The 27137-nt window shown below is 38.2% G+C and overlaps 1 protein-coding gene across 2 annotated transcripts in view; it reads right to left on the minus strand.

Moving 5' to 3' along the window:
* The window catches only part of LOC111139753 (DENN domain containing 5B), a 202275-nt gene that overhangs the window by 73856 nt on the left and 101282 nt on the right, over window positions 1–27137 (minus strand). For both annotated transcript variants that reach the window (XM_022492109.1, XM_022492108.1), the window contains one exon: window positions 3371–3558. In XM_022492109.1, coding sequence (XP_022347817.1) covers window positions 3371–3558 — 188 coding nt within the window. The remainder of the gene's footprint in view (window positions 1–3370; window positions 3559–27137) is intronic.

Genomic DNA, 27137 nt, shown 5'->3' on the forward strand with positions numbered 1-27137 from the left:
TAAACCTGATGATTCACAGACCTGTACCCCTGGGGCAAATAATACATTATATATTAATAAAAAATAATTTAAAAAATAAATAAAGAATGCTTCTCCAATAAAATAAAATAAAATAAAATAAAATAAAATAAAATAAAATAGTCCTCTAAAATCTCAGGGTAAGATACAACAAAAAGAAAAGTGGAAAAGCATTCTAATTTAGTTTTTTTATTTTTTTTAAAGGTTTTATTTATTTATTTGACAGACACAGATCACAAGTAAGCAGAGAGGCAGGCAGAGAGAGAGAGAGAGGAGGAAGCAGACTCCCTGCTAAGCAGACAGCCTGATGCAGGGCTTGACCCCACGACCCTGGGATCATGACCTGAGCTGAAGGCAGAGTCTTTATCCCACTGAGCCACTCAGGCGCCCCTAGTTTTTTTATTTTTTTGCCCACGATTTACTATAAAGATAAGAATGGGAGAAAGTGAGGTACAGTTCTCCTCAATTCATCCACAGTACTATATCTTTTACCATCACTCTCCCCACCCCAACCCCCCAAAAAACAATATAAAAAATGACTACCTGTGCCTATCATTTTAGAACTATGGGGAAAGTAAGTGGGTGGTTAATTATAAGTCTATGTACTTAGTTATCTAGCAACTAAAATCATGCCTTCTTAAAATAATCATTTTGTAAACTTATCATTTTCATAACTATTCTAAGAAACCCCGTCACTATTTTTTTCTTTTTTGGCCTGTCACTATTTTTACTTATTATTTTATTTTACAGTTTTCAGGGAAAGGAGAGAGGAGGTGAATATTATGAGTGAGTATATTTAAATCACTTTTTTAAATGGCTATTTTTATACTTACTTCTTCTCCAAAATTATGTGAAGTAGATTACTTCATCTCATTGTAAAATGTTACAAGCACAAAGTGGTATGTGTACATTCTAACGATAAACAAACTTAAAAATTCTGAATGCTCTTGCAGCAATGTCTGTGATTTTCTAATTTTTTACTCATTAAACCAACACTTCAATAAATGTACATGCTCATCTATTCAGAGAGTCAGCTGTTAGCATTTCCTTCTAAAATAATGATGTGCTAACATATATACAGAAGCACTGCTTTTTCATAGCTGACCCAGGTTATTTCCTGTTATTCTACTCTCCAAATAGATGGGCATGTACATTTATTAAAGAGTGTGATTTAATGAGTAAAAAATTAGAAAATCACAGACATTGCTATAAGAGCATTCAGAATTTTTAAGTTTATCTTTAGAAAGTCAGAGAATACATGCAGATATGGAGAGAAAAAGACTTCCCAACTACAAAAATATCAAGCGGGCATTTAAAAACTCTCAACAATTAGAACTCATATGAGGGGCACCTGGGTGGCTCAATGGGTTAAAGCCTCTGCCTTTGGCTCAGGTCATGATCCCAGTGTCCTGGGATCGAGCCCTGCATCAAGCCCCGCATTGGGCTCTCTGCTCGGTGGGGACCTGCTTCCTCCTCTCTCTCTGCCTATCTCTCTGCCTACTTGTGATCTCTGTCTGTCAAATAAATAAATAAAAAATCTTAAAAAAAAAAAAAGAACTCTTATGAAAATGGAAAGAATATTTGTACACCTAAACATATTATCTTATAAAAATATCATTTGGTTAATATATAAATAGACCAGATACTCAACAGTAATCTAAAATACATCACTATTTAAGTCCTTAAACTTAAATTGCATTTAAAATAGATATAGCTAAAAAAAAAAATCTATCTATCTATATATATAGATATAGCTATTTTATTTCTTTTTCCTTGAAAATTTAAAGGATTACTTCTTTGAACCAACAAGATACTTAGATTAAAGAGAAAACAAGAGAGTTCAGGTAACAGAGAAAAGAGATATAATGGGGAGGCAAAAGCAGAGAACATGCATAAGCTCAAAAAGAACAAGACAGACTACATATGTATTTTATATGATCTGAATCAAGCTATTTTCCCCTGAACAAAAATGTTAATTTTGGTAGGGAAACATTCACTGGAACAAAGTAAGCAATGAATGATTACAGGAATCATTGTCAGGTATAATGGCTGTGGTTTAGTGTGTTATTTTAAATTCACTTATTAAAATGAGAACTTCTACGGGAAATAAGAACAAATAAAAGCAAAGCACAGCATGAAAGATTTTATTAAGAAAGGTGCTAATTAGGGCGCCTGGGTGGCTCAGTTGGTTAAGCGACTGCCTTCGGCTCAGGTCATGATCCTGGAGTCCTGGGATCGAGTCCCACATCGGGCTCCCAGCTCCATGGGGAGTCTGCTTCTCCCTCTGACCTTCTCCTTGCCATGCTCTCTCTCACTGTCTCTCTCTTCTCTCAAATAAATAAATAAAATGTTTAAAAAAAAAAAAAAGAAAGGTGCTAATTAAAGAGCTAATAATATAAAGTAGTTAACTACTTAATGTTTTGTAATAGGTCATGCCACTCTCATCGTATTTATTATTTTTTTAAACATTTTATTTATTTATTTGACAGAGAGCACAAACAGGGGGAGTAGCAGGCAGAGGGAGACAGAGAAGCAGGCATCCCGCTGAACAAGGAGTCTGACACCCTGGGATCGTGACCTGAGCAGAAGGCAGATGCTTAACCAACTAAGCCACCCAGGCGCCCCAATACTTCATTTCAAAGGTTTTACATTCCAATTCTGAGTACCATTAAGGACAGTCAAAAACAAGATTCAAAATGTTTCCAAGAATTCCTATATTCTTCTTAAACAACATCTGAAAATACAACCCACAGAAAGCATAGTAACCTTAAGGAGGTCTTAAAGCTAGAGGTTAGAATTTTTATCTCAATCACCTAGTCAAGCTGACATTTAGAAAAAGTTGGTAACTAGCTTGAGGTCTGAAAACAAAAAATGCAGAAGTATTTGATATCTTCATTATCCACAGCTTGCTGAGAGATGTTACTTTTCTTTGATGGAAGTCAAGAATCAAATTCATCTCAATTAATACAATGACTTTAAAGATTTTAATCATGTGAAAACCTGGGCTATATTGTTTAAAAGGGAATTTATAACATGAATGGGGAAAAGAAATTAAATGTTATTAGAATAATGAAGTAACTAGATCATGTTACTTTTGTTCCATCTTCACAAATTTATAGCTGTGAACATTTGCTACTGTCCTGTTTGAACCATGCTGAATTAATAACTAGTCATGGTAACCCTCAGACGTCAGGATTTGTGCTCTATGGCTCAGGCTCTACCCTAGCTCTACTTCCAAGATTCAGGACGGTCAGAGACACAGTTTAGACAAAGACAATGCTGTCTAACAATAAAGTGGCCTTGACCTGAATCAACAAATAGCAAATGCTTTTTCACTCATTATAAGTTTTACCTCTTGAGGAAGTTCTAGTTTAGAACGGTCAGTTCCTTCTTTTGACTGAAGGCCCATCAGATAAGGGACAGGAGCATCAAGAAAATGTAGCAGAGAAGCAGGGAGGATGGGCACATAAACATGCTGCCACTGAAATGGGAACAAAAGTGTGGTGATGCCTTCCGCCACAGTCATCAAGCGTTGATAATCTGTACAGAACAAGGAAAAAAGGAGGGGAAGATTCCAAATAAAAACATAATCACTGCATTAAGCTTGAAAATACTAATTTTCAGAAAAAAATCTTATTATAATAAATAAAATGTTTCTTTGTGATCATACAGAAAATAGATCAATTCTTTCCCAACACAATTAGAGTTCAATAGTTTCACTTGAATGGTACTAAGGGGGTATGAGTAGGTGGGAAACATTATCTTATTCTTGCTTCTGAAATCACCAGTATGTAAGTTTACATTCCCTTACAATGTGGAGGAAAGAAGAACTAATAAAACTGCTCTTGGTATGTCTCCCATTGAAAATGTACCAGGATACTGCTACTGATCACTTTTTGTATACATGCATATCAATATAATCCCCAATTCAGAGGCTCTTTTTTTCTTGTATATATAATCAAGGTTATGGTCTATGGTTATCCTGATTGTATTTATCTTAGCCTTCATTTTGTGGGTATAAGAAATCAAGATACATACATTCATAATCATCCTTCCTATATTTAACCCCAACTACATAACTATCAAATCTAGAAACAAAGTGAAAGTTACCTGAAAATTAAAGGTTGATTTTTGCTTGTGTTTTCTTCACATGAATTAATCAAAACTACAAACTGCTTATAATATTAAAGTGCCCTCCTGATTTTATTGATATATAATTGACATACAACACTGTATTAGTTTTAGGTGTATGACACAATAATATATGTATATACTGTGAAATGATTACCACAGTAAGTTTGGTTAACATCCATTACCTCACACAGTTACAAACAAGAGGTGACCCTCTTAAACTACTCTGCCATGGGGGTGCTTTATACGCCCATTGTCTATAATCCTTATTTAAGCCTTTAGAGACAGATGTGTTTAGAATTCATTATTTTTTTTATAAAGGTAGTATTGTGAGGTGCCTGGTGGCTCTCTCAGTTAAGCATGCATCTGCTTCAACTCAGGTCATGATCCTGAAGTTCCAGGATCAAGCCCTGAGCCTCAAGTAGGGCTCGTTCCTCACAGACAGTCTGCTTCTCCCTCTCCTGCTCCTTCCCCCGCTCATGCTCTTTCTCACCCTCTCCCTCAAATAAATAAACAAGTAAATAAATAAATAAGATCTTAAAAAAAAGGTAATACTGTGCATATAAATTAATATTAATACATATACATACACATTAATATTTCTGCAGCAAACTTTGAGTGTCCCAATAGGACAGATAAAAAATTTAAATAGGGTCACTCTGGTTCAGGTCTGCTTTTTCAATAAATGAGTTACAAAAAGAATCTTTGATTTTCTGCAATTTTTTGGATTTAAAAATTGAAGAGAAAGGATATTATGGACTTGTAATTTTGCTCTCACAGAATTCACTATGCACAAAAAGAGTAAAATCTGGGGCAATAAGATTTTGGGGAAGTCTTTTAAAAAAGGTTTAAAAAAAATGATCAGATGCTATTTGGTTCGTATCAGCCCAAAGAACACCTGACCAAACATAAACAGGATGTTTTCTGCTTAAAAATCTTTCTCGTGTTGTTTTATACTTTGTAGACAACTACCTTTAGTAGTCTAAAGTAGGATTTTGGTAATGAATCATCAGCTATCCATACCAAGTATACTTTAGAAGTCTCCTTATGTGATTCACTATGAAGACTTAAATTTTATGGGGTACCTGGCTGGCTCAGCGGGTAGAGCATGTGACTCTCGATCCTGGAGTTCTAGATTTGAGTCCCATGTTGGGTGTAGAGATTACTTAAAAAATTCTTAAAAGTGAAACCTGTCTATAGGAATACTTTCAAAACACAAATACCAGGTGACCTGACATAGGAACATGAAGAGCTGACCAAATTACCTCAGGTGGGGAGGGGATATGGACTCACATGCGTGCGCGCACACACACACACACACACACACACACACACACACAAAAACACACACAAACACACACACACACACACACACACACACACACACACATATATATATACATACACCAGTTGAGGTCCAGAGGAGCTGGGCTGAGACTGCTGGTACTCAGTGGAGATGGGGTAGTCAAAGAAGATCAGATAATCAGCTACCTACCACTTTGCTAGTCAACAGGCAGATGTCTGAGCCATAGGAGATGGGGGTCTCCATCACACGGGTATGGGTGCACAGCTGACCTGAAACCCCTGAATCTGTTGAATGTCCCTACTAACTGTAGCTCTGAACTATGACAGGACTCTATAATGGCACTTGCCCTGTGGGCTTTTTTCTCCACTGTGGGCTCAGTAAGGACAGAGTGGTACCCATTTTATTCTGTTCTGCCCATAAAGCACAGGGCCCAGTTTATTGCAGTGCTGATCAGCTGACCAAAACTTACTGACCATTCCCCTGCCCCCAAATTTCTTTTTTTAGAGCGTGAGTGTGCAAGCACATGCACAGGGGAAGGGGTAGAGGGAGACAGAGAATCTCAAGCAGACTCCACGGTGAGCATGCAGACTGACGTGGGGGGCTCGATCTCACAACCCTGAGATCATGACCTAAGCTGCAATCAAGAGTTGGATGCTTAACCGACTGAGAGCACCTACTGCCAAGAGCACCTACTGCCCAAATTTAATGTGCTATCAAATGTTATAATTTTCTCCTCTTCTTGTAAAAGTCCTAACAAAACACAAAAAAATAAGGGGTAAGAAGGCATGCAGATAAACTATGAAAAGGCCAAATTCACGGAACCGTCTTTAAGATTCTCTTTTGTTGGTCACCCATTTCAACCAAGGATTGGAGTCTTTTTTATTTTTGTAACTTTGGCACCTTATCCCAGTATAAGGTGCCATATAACATATGTTCAAAAAATGTATTTTTTTAAGATTTTATTTATTTGGGGGGGCAAACTGGGGGGAGGGTCAAAGGGAGAGGGGAAGCAGGCTCCTTGCTGAGTGCAGAACTGGAGCCCGACATGGGGCTGGATCCCACGACCCTGAGATCATGACCTGAGCTGAAGGCAGACACTTAACCAAATGAGCCACTTAGGCAACCCTGTAAAAATACTTTATAAACAAATAAATGAATTAGTGGGATCAGACTACATAATTTTGCTGGATAGCCACAACTTAAATAGACAATAGATTAGATGTTACCCACAAGAGACTAAAGAACTAATTTTTCAGTAGGAGAAAATGGTAATTACTCAGACAAGAAACTGTGTAACAAAAATGGTATTTCTTGGATGTTCATATAATTCAGTTAATTATCTGCGTGCCCACTTATAAAGAAAATTCAAGGGGCATCCGGGTGGCTCAGTGGGTTAAAGCCTCTGCTGTCGGCTCAGGTCATGATCTCAGGGTCCTGGGATCGAGCCCCACATCGGGCTCTATGCTCTGCAGGAAGCCTGCTTCCTCCCCTCTCTCTCTGCCTGCCTCTCTGCCTACTTGTGATCTCTGTCTGTCAAATAAATAAATAAAATCTAAAAAAAAAAAAAAATTCAAATATCCATTTACTAAGCCATGGATACTGTTCATTACACAGAGAATTTTTACCAAGTGACTCATTCTAACTGTTTAAGTAGACCATGCAGGGATCAGAACTACTGATCCCTAGAAACAATTATCAGTTTTTTTTTTTTAAGATTTTATTTATTTATTTGACAGACAGAGATCACAAGTAGGCAGAGAAGCAGGCAGAGAGAGAGGAAGGGAAGCAGGCTCCCGGCTGAGCAGAAAGCCCGATGCGGGGCTCAATCCCAGGACCCTGGGATCATGACTTGAGCTGAAGGCAGAGGCTTTAACCCACTGAGCCACCCAGGCGCCCCCAATTATCAGATTTAAACATCTTTTTTCTCCTTTATATTAAAAATGTGAAGATTTTAATAGTGAAATATAATGCGGGTTTCCCAAGGCTGTTCAGAGTAGAAAAAAGGACTCTCAGGAAAACTCCATAGCCTTGTCGAAGTGACCAGAGGATTAAAGCACATTGTTGGGGTGCCTGAGTGGCTCAGTGGGTTGACGCCTCTGCCTTTAGCTTGGGTCATGATCCCAGGGTCCTGGGATCGAGCCCCACGTCAGGCTCTCTGCTCGGCGGGGAGCCTGCTTCCTTTTCTCTCTCTGCCTGCCTCTCTGCCTACTTGTGATCTCTGTCTGTCAAATAAATAAATAAAATCTTAAAAAAAAAAAAATAAAGCACATTGTTGCTCTACCAGGAAGATGTATTCCCAATGTCACTCCTGAAGTCTGAGGAAAGCAGAGCTCATTGAAAAATTAAGAGAAAGGGGGAAAAAAGGAAGAAGGAAAAGAAAAATTAAGGGTAAGAAAAATTAACTTCAGTCACCTCATTTACATATTTTACAATTTGACTGTATTCAAAATGTACAGTATGTACTATGTAGATGGGCTAATAGAAAAATAACTTGATTGTTCTGGTATTTATTTGCTAACTTTTAAAAACTGCTATTAGTCAGGGTGCCTGTCTGGTTTAGTCAGAAGGGTATAACAAATCTTCATCTTGGGATGGTGAGTTTGAGACTCACGTTGGGTATAGAGATTATGTAATAAAAAAAATTAATTAATTAATTAAAGTTCCTTTAGTTTTATTGTGGGTTCTACAGAGTTTTATTGTTGCAAAAAGTTATAAAAATAAACTATTATCAGGGGTTTTTTTTGGTATTGTTAAAGATCAGTTTTCTAAGACAATTACTTCCTTAAAAAAAGTCAGTGTTTCTAATTTAACTAGTTTCTTTAGGGGAAAAAAAAAGAATAACACTAAAATCAAAGTTTTAAAAAAGAACTACAGTTTTTACATAACATTAAATGGGAGAAAAAAACTGCTTAAATGTCTTTAAGTAATTTTTTTTTTAATTTATTTATTGTCAGAGAGAGCACAGGCAGACAGAGTGGCAGGCGGAGGCAGAGAGAGAAGCAGGCTCCCTGCTGGACAAGGAGCCCGATGCGGGACTCGATCTCAGGACCCCGGGACCATGACCTGAGCCGAAGGCAGCGGCCCAACCGGCTGAGCCACCCAGGCATCCCTGTCTTTAAGTAATTTAATGTAGGAGGATATTCTTCCTCCAATCCCTTACACATTTCTAGCTTATGAATAACTTACTTAAGAATAATGTTTGTTTCTTTGTTTGAAGATTTTTACCTATTTATTTGAGAGAGAGAGAGAGAGTTCACCTCGAACATACAAGGGGGCGGTGGAGTGGTGAGAGGGAGAAGAAGGCTCCCCACTGAGCAGGGAGCCTGAGGGGGGCTGAGATCATGACCTGAGCCAATGGCAGCAGCTTAACCAACAGAATAATTTTTTTTTAAAAGATTTTATTCATTTATTTGACAGACAGAGATCACAAGTAGGCAGAGAGGGAAGCAGGCTCCCCACGGAGCAGAGAGCCTGATGCGGGGCTCGATACCAGGACCCTGAGATCATGACCTGAGCTGAAAGCATAGACTTTAATCCACTGAGCCACGAAGATGCCCCCGGAATAATTTTTTAAAAAATTATTTATTTATTTGAGTGAGAAAGAATGAATCAGGGGCAGAGGCAGAGAAGCTGACTCCTCGCTGAGCAGAGTAGGAAGACCCATGTGGGATTTAATCCCAGGACACTGAGATCATGACCTGAGCTGAAGGCAGATGTTTAACTGACTGCAAGCCACTCAGGTGCCCCAAGAATAATGTTTTTAACGGGTGCCTGGGTGGCTCCATTGGTTAAGGTCCAATTCTTGGTTTGATCTCATGGGTCATGGACTCCTCGCTCAGCAGGGAGTCCGCTTGAAAGATTTTCTCCCTTTGCCCGCAGTCCCAAACCCTTTCCCTGCTCACACATGTACAAGCACACATACTCTCTCTCCCTAAGTAAACACATTAAAAAAAAAAATAACATTTTTAAGGAAAAGGAGGAATGAGAAGATCCATTTGGTTAAGAAATAGTAATCAGGGCGCCTGGGTGGCTCAGTGGGTTAAGCCGCTGCCTTCGGCTCAGGTCATGATTTCAGGGTCCTGGGATCGAGTCCCGCATCGGGCTCTCTGCTCAGCAGGGAGCCTGCTTCCCTCTCTCTCTCTCTCTCTCTCTGCCTGCCTCTCTGTCTACTTGTGATCTCTCTCTGTCAAATAAATAAATAAAATCTTTAAAAAAAAAAAGAAATAGTAATCATTTATTCTAACAATGCTCTTCAGTCAAAAGCCCCAGGAACACACCTGTGTTTGAACAAGGTGGGTTTACTACTCCTTATGGACAGAGAGCACACACACCTTGGGGATCTGTGGAGTGTCTTCATAAGAGGGTTTAGAGATAACCTATTACAGCATCTGGGCTGGGTTTGGATAATTTTAGGGAGGGTATAAGGAAGTAGAGACTTGCTTTGGATTAGATACTGTCACAAATCAAGGTAATTCTATGACAGGGTATCTCAATAAATCTGATCTACAAGGAAGGCAGATTAATATGGGGTTAGAACTGTATTTGGTAAGGAAGTGAAGCAGCAGTTTGTATTCAGTGAGAGAAGAAGATGTCTGGTATTCTGTAGGGTGCACAGTGATGTTGCTTGAACTGGATGTTCCTGTTGGACTATTTATACTCTACAGAACAACATGGCTCAGTTGTGAGCATCAGATCAGTATGCAGTAACAGTGAGCCCTAGCTTGAGAACTAGATCAGTTCCTGGGTATCAGGGGCTACTTTAATATTTCTTTCTCAATTGTAAGTCAGACAGAGGTAAAAGGCTCAAGACTATATGCAGTCTGATCCTGGGCCAGTTACATATTTATCACCCCTCAGCTCCAAATTCACTCAGCACTGGTCTATGATAATGGACTAAACTAAGCATTTTCTTTTTACAGTGAGCACAATGCTAAGCTCGGCCAGGAGAAGGCAATGCAGAGACACTGCGGGAAGAAGGAGTTTCTCTTCTCAGTTCCAGTGCACAATGGCAGTGTTTTATTTGTTCATACTCCTGCTGTATGATTGATCAGTGGTGTGGTTGTATGAAGACATCTGGTAGGTACACTTCCCCAGCCATATGCCCAGTGAGAGCAGCCTCAGTGACTGGGCCAGTGGTCACCGTCTCATGGCCCCCCCAACATGGATATTGTACACTCAGATCTCACACTGACAGTGGTGTTCTGACAGATCCTGTGTGCCCACTCACCAGCCACAGCTCAGTTGTACCTCAGAGGTTTGTTTCCCTTTGCCTAGCGACTAAGGATCAGTTCTGGACCAGGCACTTGCTTGGGTATTCTACGTCTACTTTTGCCAGTTCTGTGTTCTCTTCAAGACTCGTTGAAATGCCACATCCTTTTTTATAATGCAATTTTTTAGCAGAAACAAGACAATTCTTTTTAACTGAATCAAGAAATAAAAGAGCTTTCTTTTTTAAGTATGTTTTGAAAAATTTAAGGAAAATTATTTTTGTTTGATATGCAAAGTGAAGAATGTGCGAAAGACATTATTTTCATATTTAAGACATGCCTCAGCATGGCATATGAGGCTCCTCCTGACTTGGTCCTTTCCTGCCTCATTTCTTACCACCACCCTATACACAGTCAAATCATTTGCCTGTAATTAATTCACTGAATCTAACATGTTTTCACAGGTTTCTATGCCTTTGTATATACTTTTTCTCTGTCTAGAAAGTCCCTTCCCCTTTCAGGACTTGGCTGAGTTCCACTTTTTCCTTACTGTACCATCATCTGCCAGAGAGCAATGACTGTATTTTTAATATTAATAATATTAATATTTTATATATTTTATATCTTAAATCTTTAAAATAGTTAATATTTTATTTAATATAAATATTTAATATCTAATATATACAAATACATCTATATAATATATAATGTATTTAAAATACTTAATATTTTAAATATTTTATATCTTATATATTATATTTTCAATAATATCAATATTAATATATTATTAATATTATAATACCACAATACTATTATTATTAATAAATATAGTAACTATTTTAAATATCAGCTTATACATAGTAAGTGGTCACTAAGTGTGTGTTAAGAAATTACTATGTTAATATCTAAGGCATTAAAAATAAAACTATTTAGACATTTTAAAAATTATGCTTTACCACATTATACAGAATATACTGTTAAAAATTTGCCTAGCAGTGGCTTGTATGCAGACCCTGGGAGGGCCCTGCCTCCACCATCTCAGGCCCTGTCTCACCAGCATCATTGTGGAGAACAAGGTCAGCCCCACCAGGACAGCTGATGGCCCTGCAGCTACACCTGAGGTAAGGGGTACAGGACCAGCAGTGGCATAAGGCAGCTCCCGTGTTGGCCAGCAGCTCAGTATCTGAGGAGGAGGAGGCCATGTCAAGTGGGATTTGCATACTGCAAGGTGCTGTAGATGGAGGTGTGAGGCTGGTGGTGGCCAGCATACCTCTGATGAACATCATGACACGGCTAGATTACACACCTACAATCCTGGGTACTGTGACCGGTCACCCCCTGATGCTGGCTTTGAATCCTCCAGTGCATGCATCATTCGGTTCATCTCTCTGGCCCCAGAAATTCATCTCAGATATTGCCAACAACGTCCTACAGCACTTCAAAATGAAGGGCACAGCCTGTGGAAGCTCCCAAAGCAAGAGCTAGGATTACCAGTTTTCTTTCTTTCTTTCTTTTTTTTTAAACCAGTTTTCTAATGGCAGAGAACTTGACCTCTGATCTCAGCAAGTATGGCAATGATGTGAAGAAGCTGTAGTACACTTCACTTGAGCCAACCTAAATGTACTTGCTTGTCCTCTCATCCCCACACTGACCTGTTTTCTTAATAAACTACTCTAACAGCAACAAAAATTACATAAAGCTCACAAAGACATCACAAAAGACAGAATACAAATCCAAATCAACATAAAAAAAATTCAACCTCAAAAATCCCAAGCATAATGAGCCACATTTTGCTCATCATGTTCATAAAGATTTAAAAAGAAAATCACAGCAAAGGTGTGGAGAAAAAAGTGTTTTCATAAGTTGCTAGAGGTTTCTATTTGGCAGTATCTATCAAAAGCTTAAAAATATACAGAATTTTTGACCCAGCAATTACAATTCTAGGAATTCATCATCTAAGTATACAAAAACATAAGTACATGATATGTTACGTACAAAAGTGTCATTTATAACAGTAAACTATTTGTAATATCCCAAACACCTAATAAGAGGGATCTGATTACTACAGTTATGGCTAGTTATATAATGGGATATACTGGAGTGATTAAAAGCACATCTATATTATTAACAGAGAAAACCAGAGTGTTTTTGGCAGCAAATAGGTATTAAGAATTTGCTAAAATTCCATTTCTGGGTATATGCCCAAAAGAACTGAAAGAAGAGATTTGAAAAGATATTTGCATATCCATGTTTTTAGTAGTGTTACTCACAGTAGCTAAGAGGTTAAAGCAACTCAAGTGTCCATCAATGGATGAATGGATAAACAAAATGCGGTATATACACACTGGAATATTAACCCTAAAAAGGAAGGAAATTCTGACACATGGTACAACATGGATGAACCATGTTGGTTCACTGAGGTTCACCTATGTTGCGTGAAATGATAAGCCAGTCACAAAAAGACAAATCTTGTGTGATCTACTTATAGGAGGTACCTAAAGCAGTCAATCATAGAAACAGAAAGTAGAATGGTAGTTGCTAGGGCCTGGAAGGAGGGGGACATGGGGTAGTGTCCAACAGGTACAGACTTCCAGTGTTACAAGATGAAAAATTCTAGAGACTGACTGCAAAATAATGTGAATATACTTAATCCTACTGAACTGTTCACTAAGGAATAATTAAGATGGTGAATGGTATGTATTTCTTTTTTAAAAGATTGATTTATTTATTTTATAGAGAACCAGCGAGCGTGCATTGGGGGTTGGGCAGAGGGAAAGGGAGAGAGAAAATCTCAAGCAGACTCCCCGCTGAGCACAGAGCCCAACTTGGGGCTCTATCTCATTACCCTGAGATCACGACATGAGCTGAAATTAAAAGTCGGATGCTCAACCAACTAAGCCACCCAGGTACCCCGGTATGTGCTTCTTTAAACATAATTTTTTAAAAACTTGCTTAAGTAGGGGTCAGCCCCTTGGTGACTCAGTCAGTTAAGCATCCTGACTCTTGATTTTGGCTCAGGTCATGATCACAGGGTCCTGTGATTAAGTCCCATGTGGGGCTCCATGCTCAGTGGGGAGGTGGCTTGAGAGTCTCTCTCTAACTCTGCCCCTCCCTCCCACTCCACTTTCCCTCTCGCTCTCAAATAAATACATAAATCTTTAACAACTTGTTAAACCCTAAGCTGTATGAAAATAATTTGTGGGCAAAAGAATCCACAAAAAATGGATAATTTATGAGAATAAATAATTTGAATTGAACTTAAAAAGGATGTTTTATTTGATGTTAGATGACTTTAAAAAATATACATGTGTTTCAAATTCAAATAGGGTTCTCAAAAATAGGTAATGAATGAAGTATTTATTGAGAATTGCTTTTTATTAAAATTCTTTTTAAAAAAAGATTTTATTTATTTATTTATTTATTTGGGAGAGAGAGGGAGGGAGGGAGGATGGTAAGGGAGGGGCAGAGGGAGAAGGAAAGAATCTCAAGCCAACTCCCCAGTGAGTGGGGAGCCTGAAGTGGGGCTTGATCCCAGGACCCTGAGATCATGACCTGGGCTGAAGGCAGACACTTAACTGACTGATCCACTCAGGTGCCCCTAAAAATTCTTATTTAATTCATAATTTTAAGAGCAAAAAGTACAAAAAGTACATTAATCACAAGTTAGCCATGACACTCTGTAGAACCTCCAAAAATCATTGGAAATGGACTGACATCAGGCATTTTTAAAGCGAATTACTTAACACGAAAATATGCCTCTCCATTCATAAGAATATAATTTTCTAATATCCATTACTAAAGTGGTATCTCTTATTATTTCAACAGAAGTTAAGAGAAAAAACAAAGTATCTATGTATATAACTATGTACTTAAATTGTTTAAAGTAGATTAAATATAATGGGTAACTGTTGGCAAAAGAGAAAACAGACATGGATTATTTTCCCATTTTATATTATTAATAGTTAAATTATGCCTAGCAGTTGTTATATTCTGTAATAGTTGACACAAACAATCTGTTCATTTTAATTTTAGTTCAGTGATCTTTTTCAAGTATTTCTATTATGGCAGTATTAATGGCAGTATGATGAACTAGAACTAAAAACTAGAGCCTAGTCTAAACTAAAAAATGCTAAATAAAATAATTTCAAAACACCAAACTCACGAATGAATGGATTTGCAAAAAGTAAGGGAAGAAGTCATTAGAGGCCAGGAAAAAAAAATGGGAACAAGAGTCCAGTATGGTAAAGCTGAAGTATCTAGGGGTCTTTGAGGCATGTGCTGATCCAAGGTACGCCTACACCTTCTGTTTTATTTCTATGCATGTTAAAAACAAAGTCCAAGAAGGACTGGGATTCAGACAGTATATCCTCTTGCATAAGGCTAGGACCTACATGGGAGAAACCTAAAGGAGAAGGGATCAAGAAAGGAAAAACAAAACAGGAATAATAAAAGAAACAATGTACTGCCAGGAAAGTTGTCTGGTCTACCCCTAACTCTGGAAGGAGGTGGGGAAGGCCTCTTAAGAATTCCTATCTACTATCCAGCTTTTGGGTAAGTTGAGGGCCCAAACTCATGCTATCTGTATGGCCCAAAGAAACACAAAGGTGAGAATTTTGCTGGAGGGTTGGGGGTCAGGGGATGGGGTAACTGGGTGATGTAATGAGCACTGGGTATTATATAAGACTGATGAGTCACTGAATTCTACCTCTGAAACTGACAATACACTACATGTTAATTAATTAAATTTATATTTAAAAAAATGAAGTTAGGCTCCATGCTGGGTGTGAAGTCTACTTAAAAAAATACTAATAAAGTAGACCTGTGCTGCCAGTGAACTCAGATGCTTGGTGAAAGAAAATATAAATCATTCCTAGAGGAAAAAACCCTCAATCTCTAACCCATCAGATACTGAATTTATCTGATAAATAATATGAAATACATATGTTTAATATGTTTATGGAAATTAAAGAAAGAATTGAGTAAAACTGTTTTAGGGCCACTGAAAGTAAAATGTCAAAGGAAGGATTAACTACAGACTAAACACAGGTAAAAAGAGAATTAGTAAGCTGGGAAACAGATAAGGAGAAACACCCAGAATGCATCAAAAAGACAAAAAGAGAGGTTGAGAGATATGGAAAATGGAGTGAAACAGATTAACAGGTTTAATTAAAGTATCAGGAGGAAAAATAGAAAAAAGGTGGATGGAAGCAATATTTAGAAAGATGGTTGAAATTTTTCCAAAAACTATTGAAATGCATTAACCTTAGATTTCACAATGAATCACAAGAAGAACAAATAAAAAAACGCTCATCTAGATAAATTGCAGTCAAAATATAGGTCATCAAAGGCAAAAAGAAAATCTTATATACAGCCAGAGTGAAAAGACAGATTTCTGGCCATGGAATGACAATTAGGGTGACTGTGATAAATTACTTCTCAACAGCTACACTGGAAACCAGAAGATGGTAGCATCTTACTCTCAAAGTGCTAAGAGAAGGAAAATAAAAAACCAGTTTTAACCTAGTATTTAATACCTAATAAAATCATTCAAAAACACAGGCAAAGGGAAAACAGTTTCAGATAAACAAAATCTCATTGAAAATATCACCTCATTTGGGGAATGTCTAAGGATATACTTTAGAAAGAAGACTGAACCAAGAACTATTTAAGATACAAAACAGAATGTGAATTTTCAAGAAACGGCAATTGTGGTATTAAAAAGAAAACCACACGGGAGCCTGGTGGCTCAGTTGCTTAAGCATCTGCCCAAAGTCCTAGGATCGAGTCCTGCATTGGTCTCCCTGCTCAGTGGGGAGTTTGCTTCTCTCGCTCCCTCTGTCCCTTCCCTACCTTCCACCCCCTACCCCACTTGTGCTCTCTTGCTCTCTCTAGGGAAAATAAATAAATACAACCTTTAAAAAAATAAAAAAATTTAAAAAAAAAGAAAAGAAAAAGAAAACCACAGATCTAAAATGGAGTTACTTATACTAGGTCATGTTACCAACCCCAGGACTTAGTACCTAATCTAATTACAGTTTCAACCTCCCCCAGAAAAGCAGTCTTAACTGGTCAGTATGGAATTTCCTGGTCAGCACTGCTGAGGTAATCCACCTAGTAAGACCCTTTGTCCCCACAGGAAGGTGACCTCACCCAAAATAATCCTTTCTTCTGTTTATGACTTCCTTGTCCTGCATTTAAAAACCTTTCCCGGGACGCCTAGGTGGCTCAGTTGGTTGGACGACTGCCTTCGGCTCAGGTCATGATCCCGAAGTCCCGGGATCGAGTCCCGCGTAGGACTCCCAGCTCCATGGGGAGTCTGCTTCTCCCTCTGACCTTCTCCTCGCTCATGCTCTCTCTCACTGCCTCTCTCTCAAATAAATAAATAAAATCTTAAAAAAAAAAAAAGAATTAAAAAAAATAAAAATAAAAACCTTTCCCTTTCTAGGGGCACCTGGGTGGCTTACTGAATTAGGGGTTTGCCCTCAGCTCGGGTCATGATTCTGGAGTTCTGGGATCAAGCCCCACGTCGGGTTCCCTTCTCAGAGGAAGACTGCTTCTCTCTCTCCTCCCCAGTTGTGCTCTCTCTCACTATTGTCACTCTCTCTCTCAAATAAATAAATAAAATCTTTAAAAAACAAAACAAAAGAAAAAACTTTCCCTTTCTAGAGACCTTTGGAGCACTCCTGTATTTGCTAGATAGGATACTGCCCAATACATGAATTAATAAAGACAATTACATCTTTATAATTTACTTGGTTGAATTTGTTATTTAATAGTTGGTAAAGTTAAACAAAATCAAGTGTATAAATTAAAAATGTCCTATATGAAGGATTAACAAAATTCCAAATAACTATCAAATAAGCTATGATGGGGGGTGATTGCTATTAAAGCATTTTACAATATTAATATGTATTTTTAAAGATTTTATTTATTTGACAGAGAGACACAGCAAGAGAGGGAATATAAGCAGGGGAAGTGGGAGAGGGAAAAGCAGGCTTCCCACTGAGCAGGGAACCCGATGTAGGGATCAATCCCAGGACCCTGGGATCATGACCTGAGCTGAAGGGCAATGCTTAATGACTGAGCCACCCATGCGCCCCACAGTATTAATATTTTAAAGATTCTCACTGACATAAGACTAAGTGTTTATGTTAAAATTCCAAAATTTACCATTAAGAAAGGGAAACAGAGCTGATAACACAGAAAAAAAACTGCAATGAGAAAAAAAGCCATTTCAGTTATTTCAAAAAAAAGGCAAAAAAGGAAGAAAAGCCAGACAAATGGTCAAAATAAAAAAATTTAAAAATTCTTAGAATTAAATAATCAAAACACTAGACACTAAGACTTGTGGGATGTAGCCAACACAAGATCCAAACGCTCAAAGACTCAAATGTTAATATCTAGGGAGAGGGGTAAAAGGAAGATTTAAAATAATTAAGTCCAGGGGGTGCCTGGGTAGCTCAGTGGGTTAAGCCTCTGCCTTCGGCCCAGGTCACGATCTTGAGGTCCCGGGATGGAGCCCCACATCAGGCTCTCTGCACACCGGGGAGCCTGTTTCCACCCCCTGCCTATCTCTGCCTACTTGTGATCAATGTCAGATTAAAAAAAAAATAAATAAAGTTAAAAAAAAATTAAGTCCAAAGGAAACAGTAGAAAGAAAAGAACAATAATGGAACTAGAAACTAAACAAAAAAAGATGTATTTATTACATCTTTATCTAAATATTCTTCATGAATATTAACAAGGGTAAAAGTTCTTTAAAAAGAGTAACATAATCAACACACTTCAGGTAAAAATAAGCAAGGAGAAAAGAGAAAGGGTACAAATAAACAGTATTCAGAATAAAAAGGGAGACAAAACTACAGATAAAGCAGAGACTATGAAGAAAAGGAAATATTAAGACCTTGGGCAGTAAGTTGAAAGTTTTAGGCAAATAGGCTGAAAGTTTTAGAAACTTGTTCCTAGAGAAAATATAAATGAACAAAAATTGATTCAAGAAAAAAAATTAAATAAATTGATTCAAGAAGAGACAGAGGAGCTTCTTCTAGGTTGGAAAGATACACTGAGGTGTTGTGTCCCAAGAGCAGCATGAAAACTCTGTAGCACCCTCCCCCACCCCCAGGGCATTTCCTACAAATTTCTTCCTGAGTTTTAGATTTTATAATAAACCAGTGACGGTAAGGAAAATGCTTTCCAGAGTTCTGTGAGTTCTTCTAAGCAAGTTACTGAGTCTGAGTGGTGGATTGTGTAAACTCCTGAATGTGGAGTTGTCTAGGCAACAATGAGGGTTGCCTGGACACCCCACTTGTAGCTAGTGCCTGAAGTGAAGACCAAACCCCTAAACCTGTGGAGTCTGGTGTTAACTCCAGGTAATTAGTATCACAACTGAACTGAATTGTTGAGTACTCAGTTGCTGCGGGACTGACTGGTGGTAGAAAAGAAAGAAGCTCTTGTTTAGTGTCAGGAAACACCTATCATTCGGTTTCAGAAAATGAAGGATTCACTAGAAAGGCCCAGATTCACAGAAATATGTGATTTGGGAAGAGAAAGGATGGAAGTGTGGGGGATGAGAAAACTCTGATTCCTAGATGGCCTGATGGTCACCAAAGTTATGGAACAGTAGCTGAGGTAAGTTACGGAAGGCAAGAGTTACCAATGGAATTCAGAGATGAATCCAACTCCTGGGAAACTGGTTCATGAGATTCCTGAGGAAATGCAAACCAGTAAGAAAAAAAATGCAATATACAATCCCTTCATTACTGTTATCTATAATAACAAAAATAAAATTAAGAGAGTGCTGGGTTACACTTGACATTATACCAAACTGAACTTCTGCTAAGTAGTCTTAAGGCTGTCCCAAAAGGGAAAAATTATGTGAGGCCAACAAATAGCATTTCTAAGAGACTTTTGGTCACTCAAGTTTATACTACAAAGTGGGACAAAACCAAGAAGCTATTGAAACCAGGAGGTATAATGTGAAGGAGTTATCTCATTTTGCAGATCAGTATCAACTTCTTAAAGAACCCTTTTTAAAATGGATTGAGAGAGTAATTCAGGAATGGTATCTTTGTTTTGAAACGCTGCAAGGTAGAAGAGCATGTTTGGGTTGATTTAAGACCCACAGCTAACTATGAGAGGATCACAGGTAGCTATCCATGATCCACACACATAGCAGGTTACTCCTGAAGGAACAGATAGTCTGGTGGACTAGATAAAAGTTTTTGTAAAGTCTGTTTATCCTGAGGAAAGGGGACTGCCTGACTCCCTCTTAAATACCAAGTGGAACATCCTAGATGAAGCAGTTAATAGGCTTCATATGCAAGCTCTGTAGGATTGGCTTTATAATAACTGGGATACCCACCCACTGAATATGCCCATTACCCAGGTCATGGTAAATTCTGCGGGCCCCTTCTGCATAAATACCTCATGTAACCTTACTGCCACAAAATCAGAGAAGCCTTCTCAAATTTGCAATCTTGAATGAATTTGCTCCTCATGAATCCTAAAGGTGCTAATAAAAGTATTAAATTAACAAGAATACGTGGAGTGGCAGGGGGGAGTCAAGGGACTTTTCCCAGCAGGGTGGAAATCTTGGAAGTTATTAAGAAATAGGGTGAATAAAGCAAATATTGATAGGAGTGAAACAAAGAGGAAAAGGAAAATGAGTGTCAAGCGACTCATTCTAGCAGGGTGTAAATCTTTAGATGGTTACTGAAAAATGGGATGAGTAATACAGACATTGATGGGGCTGAAACAAAGTCGTAATAACAACACTCTCTAAGGCTAGATAGACCAAAGGAACCCCTTGTTGGTACCCTTACATTAAAAGATGCCAAACAAGTTGGGTCTATTTACTCCTGTTTGGAGAAATTTAAAATGTGGGAAAGACAAAGATTATAATGAGAAACCAGACCTGCAATCATCTAGGGCAACAGTCGGGCAGAGTAATCAAGACAAAGATCAACAAGGGCACCTGGGTGGCTCAGTCAGTTCAGAGTCCGACTCTTGGCTGTGGCTAGGGTCATGATCTCAGGGGTCCTGGGATTAAGGCCCGTGGGGTTCTGTGCTCAGCCAGGGAGTCTGCTTGTAGGTGTTCTCTCTCTCTTCCTCTGCCCCTCCCCCACTTGCACGCAAGTGCTCACTATCACTAAAATAAATAAACAGATCTTAAAAAAAAATCTAAAGATTGACAAAGGGCCAAGTTCTCTTGGCTCACCCCGTGGAGACCCAAAACCTAACGCACAAGAGTGGGGAAAATGGTCAGTGAGAAAAGAGAAGTTTCTGAAATCCTTTACATAGGAGCCTCATGTACTATGGTACCAAGACCCTTTAGTGAAGTCGTAATGTGGGCTACAATTAGATTGAAAGAATGTAAGAGTTTAAAGGTTGAAAGCATTAAAGTTTAAGTTTGGGCAAAAATTACAATGTTTAAATAGGCTTTACCTCAAACTATATATTTAATGCAATCCCTATCAAAACACCACTAGCATTTTTTCAGAGAGATAGAACGAACAATCCTACAACTTTTATGGAGCCACCAGACTACAAATAGCCAAAGCAGTTCAGAAAAACAAAACTGGAGGCATCATGATTCCAGATTTTAAGCTGTATTACAAAGCTATAGTCATCAAGACAGTAGTGCTGGCAGAAAAAAAGACAAACAGATCAATGGAACAGAATAGAAAACCAAGCACTAATCTTCGATAAAGCAAGAAAACTAGACAGCAGTCTAGTTTTCCCAACACCATTTGTTGGAGAGACTGTCTTTTTTCCACTAGATACTCTTCTTATAGTAACATGCAGTAACATGCAGAAGTAACATGCAGAAGAATGCAACTGACCACTTTCTTATACCATACACAAAAATAAATTCAAAATGGATTAAAGACCTAAATGTGAGATAGGAAATCATCAAAATCCTAGAGGAGAACACAGACAGCAACCTCTGTGACCTTGGCCACAGCAACTTTTTACTGGAGGCAAGGGAAATAAGCAAAAATGAACTATTGGGACTTCCTCAAGATAAATAGCTTCTGCACAGCAAAGGATGCCTATGGAATGGGAGAAGATATTTGCCAATGACATATCTGATAAAGGGTTAGTATCCAAAATCTATAAAGAACTTATCAAACTCAACAAAAAACAAATAATCCAGTTTAAAAATGGGCAGAAGACACAACTAGACACCTTTCCAAAGAAGACATCCAGATGGCTAAAAGACACATGACAAGATGCTCAACATCACTCATCATCAGAGAAATACAAATTGAAACCACCATGAGATATCACCTCACACCAGTCAGAATGGCTAAAATTAACAACACAAGAAACAACAGGGGTTGGCCAGGATGCGGAGAAAGGGAACCCTCTTGCACTGTTGGTGGGAATGCAAACTGGTGCAACAACTGTGGAAAACAGTATGGAGGTTCCTTAAAAAAAGTTAAAAATAAAACTACCCTACAACCCAGCAATTGCTCTACTAAGTATTTACCCAAAGGATACAAAAATACAAATCTGAATAGGTACATACACCATGATGTTTACAGAAGCGTTATCAACAACAGCCAAACTATGGAGAGCTCTAATGTCCATCGACTAACAAATGGACAAAGAGGATGTGGTGTGTACACACGTGTACACACACACACACATACACACACACACCATAGAATATTACTCAGCCATCAAGAAAGTGAAATTTGCCATTTGCAACAACGTGGATGGAACTAAAGTGTATTATGCTAAATGAAGTAAGTCAGTCAGAACAGACAAATACCATATGATTTCACTCATATGTGGAATTTAAGAAAGAAAACTGGTGAGTTTACCAGAAGTGGAGAAATAAAGGGGAGAGGGAAACAAACCATAAGAGACTCTTAACAATAGAGAACACACTGAGGGTGGAAAGGGAGGTAGGTGGGGCAGGGGCTAGATGGGTCACGGGTTTAAAGAGGGCACTTGGGTGAGCACTGAGTGTTGTACATAAGTGATGAATCACTGAATTCTACTCTAGAATATGTAAACTACCTAAACTATAAATAAAAAATAAGTAAATAAATAGGCTTTACCTGAATGTTTTATAGGAATGGATAATTTGTATGACTGTATAACACTTCCCTTAGAAGTAAAACAGAAAGAACATAAATTGCCCTTCAAACAATATTAACTGGACATGCCACATGGGAGTAAGACTGCCTGAGCCTACACAGTGTACAAAAGTAGCAGGAGTCCTGGTATGGACAAATTCCACACCATAGCCCTATATGCACAGCACAGGCTGAGGCTATGGCAAAAATTGTGAGCACCTCCCAGTGACGAGTATTCGGATGGTGGACTAGAGAACTTCCATGAGAGGCAATTACTAGCTTGCTTACTGGACATTAAACTGTTCTTATTAATGAAAGACATGAAATAATCTTGAAATACTCATGATGTCCTAGGTAATGTTGGAGAAACACTCTAACGGAGAAGGAACTGTTTAGATGAATTCTAAAATCAAATGGAGACTGTTGCCTCTTTTCCCATAGGACTGACTCTGGAATGTATAAGAGGCTGCTAGATTCTATTGTCACTTGTAGAATCCTGAAATCTACCTGCACTGTAGCTGATTCTAAGCAGGAACCTAAGGTGTGCCCTTCCACAGGTAGAAGCATCTGAGTTTAAACAAAAAGAAGGAGGACTAGTAGCTGAGGATAAAGGAAAGAATAAATGAGTTATGCAGTAAGGGAAATACAATATACATTAACACCTCAAAAGAGGCTTAGCGTAAGAGATAATATTGTCTCTTACCTCAATTATACCAGATGCCTTCAAAGGTGAAACCATGTATTGCTTAGACCACTACTGCTTTTGGAACCTGACAAGACCAAATGGAAGTCTGCAAACCTGAGTGACCTTAGCCTAGGAAACATTTTCATTCAATAAGGATGATGGACTGAACTGTTAATGACTGAATGGGACTAGTAATGTGCCAGCATCTTTTAACTACCAGGGTTCTTTTGCTATATGGGATCCACGGTCAAATACCAGGGGGTAGCCTGTAGTATAGTAAAACACCATAGGTGACAACAATGATGATGGTGATGATGAAGGAGGAGGAGGAGGAGGAAGAGGAGAAAAAGTAGAAGGTGGGGGGCAGGAATGGAGGGAGAAATAAAAAATCTAAATAAACTATTAAAGAGACTGACCTGGTACCTTACATCTTCTCAACAAGACCAAACAGTTTACAGACAAGTTCTCTCAAACAGTCATGGAACATATATTTACAACCTTAAATGAAGTTATCTCTATCTCCCAGAAAAAAAAAAACAAAAACAAAAAACAGAACATTTTCCAACTCAATGTATAAGCTAGAATAGCCTTAATACTAAAAACAGAAAAGATAGTACAAGAAATGAACATTATAAGTCAATCATTAAAACACATAGATGCAGGGGTGCCTGGGTAGCTCAGTGGGTTAAGCCTCTGCATTTGGCTCAGGTCATGATGCCAGGGTCCTGGGATTGAGCCCCACATCGGGCTCTCTGCTCAGTGGGGAGCCTGCTTCCCCTCTCTCTCTGCCTGCCTCTCTGCCTACTTGTGGTCTCTGTCTGTCAAATAAATAAATAAAATCTTAAAAAAAAAAACCACACATAGATGAAAAAAAAATTCTAATAAAAGTACTAGCCAACCAAATCAAGTCATATTTAAAAAATAATAATGCATCATAACCAAGTAAGGTTTATCTCAGGAATACAGGGATGGATTTTCACCTTAAGTGATCAAAAGAAGAAAAATATCATCTTACTTGACGTAGAAAGAGCATCCAATAAAATACAATATGAATTCATGATTTTTAAAAACTTGAACAAACTAGGAATAAAAGGAACTTCTTTGGGGCACCTGGGTGGTGGTGCAGTGGGTTAAGCCTCTGCCTTTGGCTCAGGTCATGATGTCAGGGTCCTGGGATTAAGCCCTGCACTGGGCTCTCTGCTCAGCGGGGAGCCTGCTTCCCCCTCTCTCTCTGCCTGCCTCTCTGCCTACTTGTGATCTCTGTCAAATAAATAAATTAAAAAAAATTTTTAAATTTATTTATTTGACATTTATTTAATGTCAAAAAAATTTTAATTTATTAAAATTTTTTAAAAATTTATTTATTTGACATTTATTTAATGTCAATTAAAAAATTTTTAATTTATTTATTTGACAGACAGAGACCACAAGTAGGCAGAGAGGCAGGCAGAGAGAGAGGGGGAAGCAGGCTCCCCACTGAGCAGAGAGCCCAGGGCAGGGCTTAATCCCAGGACCCTGACATCATGACATGAGCCGAAGGCAGAGGCTTAACCCACTGAGCCATCCAGGCGCCCTAAAAAAAGTCTTTAAAAAAAAAAAACAAAAAACTTCTTTAACCTAGTACAAGGTAGTTACCAAAAACACTACAGAAAATGTTATACTTTATAGTAAAGCATTAAGTGTTCTCTTCAGCGGCACCTAGGTTGGTTACACATCCACCTCTTGGTTTCTGCTCAGGTCATAATCTCTGGGTTGTGAGACTGAGGCCAACCCCTCACCTCATGCTCGTGCTGGACGTGGAGCCTGCTTGAGGTTCTTTTTCCCCCTCTTCCTCTGCCCCTCCCCCCTATGCACTGTCTCTCAATAAACAAAATATAAACAAACAAACAAACAAATGTGTTCTTTTTAAAATCAGGAAAAAGACAAGGATGCCTGCTACTATAAATTCTATTCTATATTGTACTGGAGAGCCTAGTATAGTAAGGCAAGAAAAAGAAATAAAGGTGAGAAATATTGGAATAGAAGAAACAAAACTGTCATTATTTGTAATTATCTACTATTGTAAAACTTTACTGAGAGACATTAAATAAGACCCTTAGAAACAGAGAGATACAGCATTTTCATGGAAGGGAAAAGTCAATATTTTAAATATGTCATTGTCCTCATATTAGATTTGACACAATTCCAATAAAAAGAAGGTAGTGGTTATTATCTGTAGCACAGCATTACCTATGTTATAAAGTTCTTATGATGGTATGGCTTTGAAGGATTAATGATTCTTTTTTTTTTTTTTAAAGATTTTATTTATTTGACAGACAGAGATCACAAGTAGGCAGAGAGGCAGGCAGAGAGAGAGGAGGAAGCAGGCTCCCTGCTGAGCAGAGCCTGATGCGGGGCTCGATCCCAGGACCCTGGGATCATGACCTGAGCCGAAAGCAGAGGCTTTAACCCACTGAGCCACCCAGGCGCCCCAGGATTAATGATTCTTAAGGCTCTCTTTCAGCTAAGTGCTAAAATGATGTCATTATTTTGTATTGTACATATAGATATATGAAAAATGTATATTGAATAAAATAGTCTATTTCTTGGGTAAAAAAATAAGGTAATGAGGGAACCATCCTACCAGATGCCAAGACTTACTTTAAAGCTACAGTAATTTAGTAGAGGGACAAAAAGACTGGCAGAATAAACTGAAGTACACCAGAAATATACCCTCACATACAGGAACTTCTATATGACATTAATGATACTCCTGCTCAGAAGAAGAAAAAAGAGGTCTATCCAATGACTAGGATAACTAGTTGGAGATATTTCTAAAATATTAAATTTGATCTCTTCCTTACAACAAGGAAAAATAGATTTAAAAAAATCAATTTCTTAAGACTAAGGCCTTAAATGCTAAATAAAACTTTAAAACATTAAGAAAAAAATGTCTATTTTTATGATCTCTGAATAGAGAATTTCTGAAACAGAAAGTTAAGTTGTAAGTTAAAAGACCGATGAATTCAAATTCATGAATTTTTTTTAAGATTTTATTTATTTATTTACTTATTTGACACAGAGAGAGAGAGAGATCACAAGCAGGCAGAGAGAGAGGAGGAAGCAGGCTCCCTGCTGAGCAGAGAGCCCCATGCGGGGGCTTGATCCCAGCACCTGAGATCATGACCTCAGCCAAAGGCAGAGGCTTTAACCCACTGAGCCACCCAGGTGCCCCACAAATTCATGAATATTAAGAGTATCTTAATTCATCAAAGATCACTAAAATTAGCCACAAATTAGATGAAGATATGTGTTACACATGTAACTGACAAAGGATTAATTTCTTGAATATGAAACAAAACATCAATAAGAAAAAGTCCTAATATTAAAATTCTATTTATCCCAAAATAAAGCTAATATAAAGACACTGGCCAAAGTTAGTTAAATTCTACTGCTTTTAGGTATAGGTCATGGGAACCCACTTTCTTCCATCAAAATACCCAAGTTAGCTTTTATGATTTAAAAACCCTATAACCAACAAGCTATGGTGCTCAGTTGAGCACAAGCAGCAGTCTGTGATTAGGAGACTCCCAACCTTTTTAAGAAAGCTTTAAGTGGCTTCTACCTTCTGACAAGGTTAACTGATGCACAACTTACTAGAGGGAAGGGAAGAAAGGAGGGGAGAGGGGCACTGTGAAGGCACACAGGCTGACATGGCAGTCTAG

This window comes from Enhydra lutris, unplaced genomic scaffold (assembly GCF_002288905.1).
Source record: "Enhydra lutris kenyoni isolate GAN:26980312 unplaced genomic scaffold, ASM228890v2 scaffoldscaffold116, whole genome shotgun sequence".
In the NCBI taxonomy this organism is placed as follows: domain Eukaryota; kingdom Metazoa; phylum Chordata; class Mammalia; order Carnivora; family Mustelidae; genus Enhydra; species Enhydra lutris.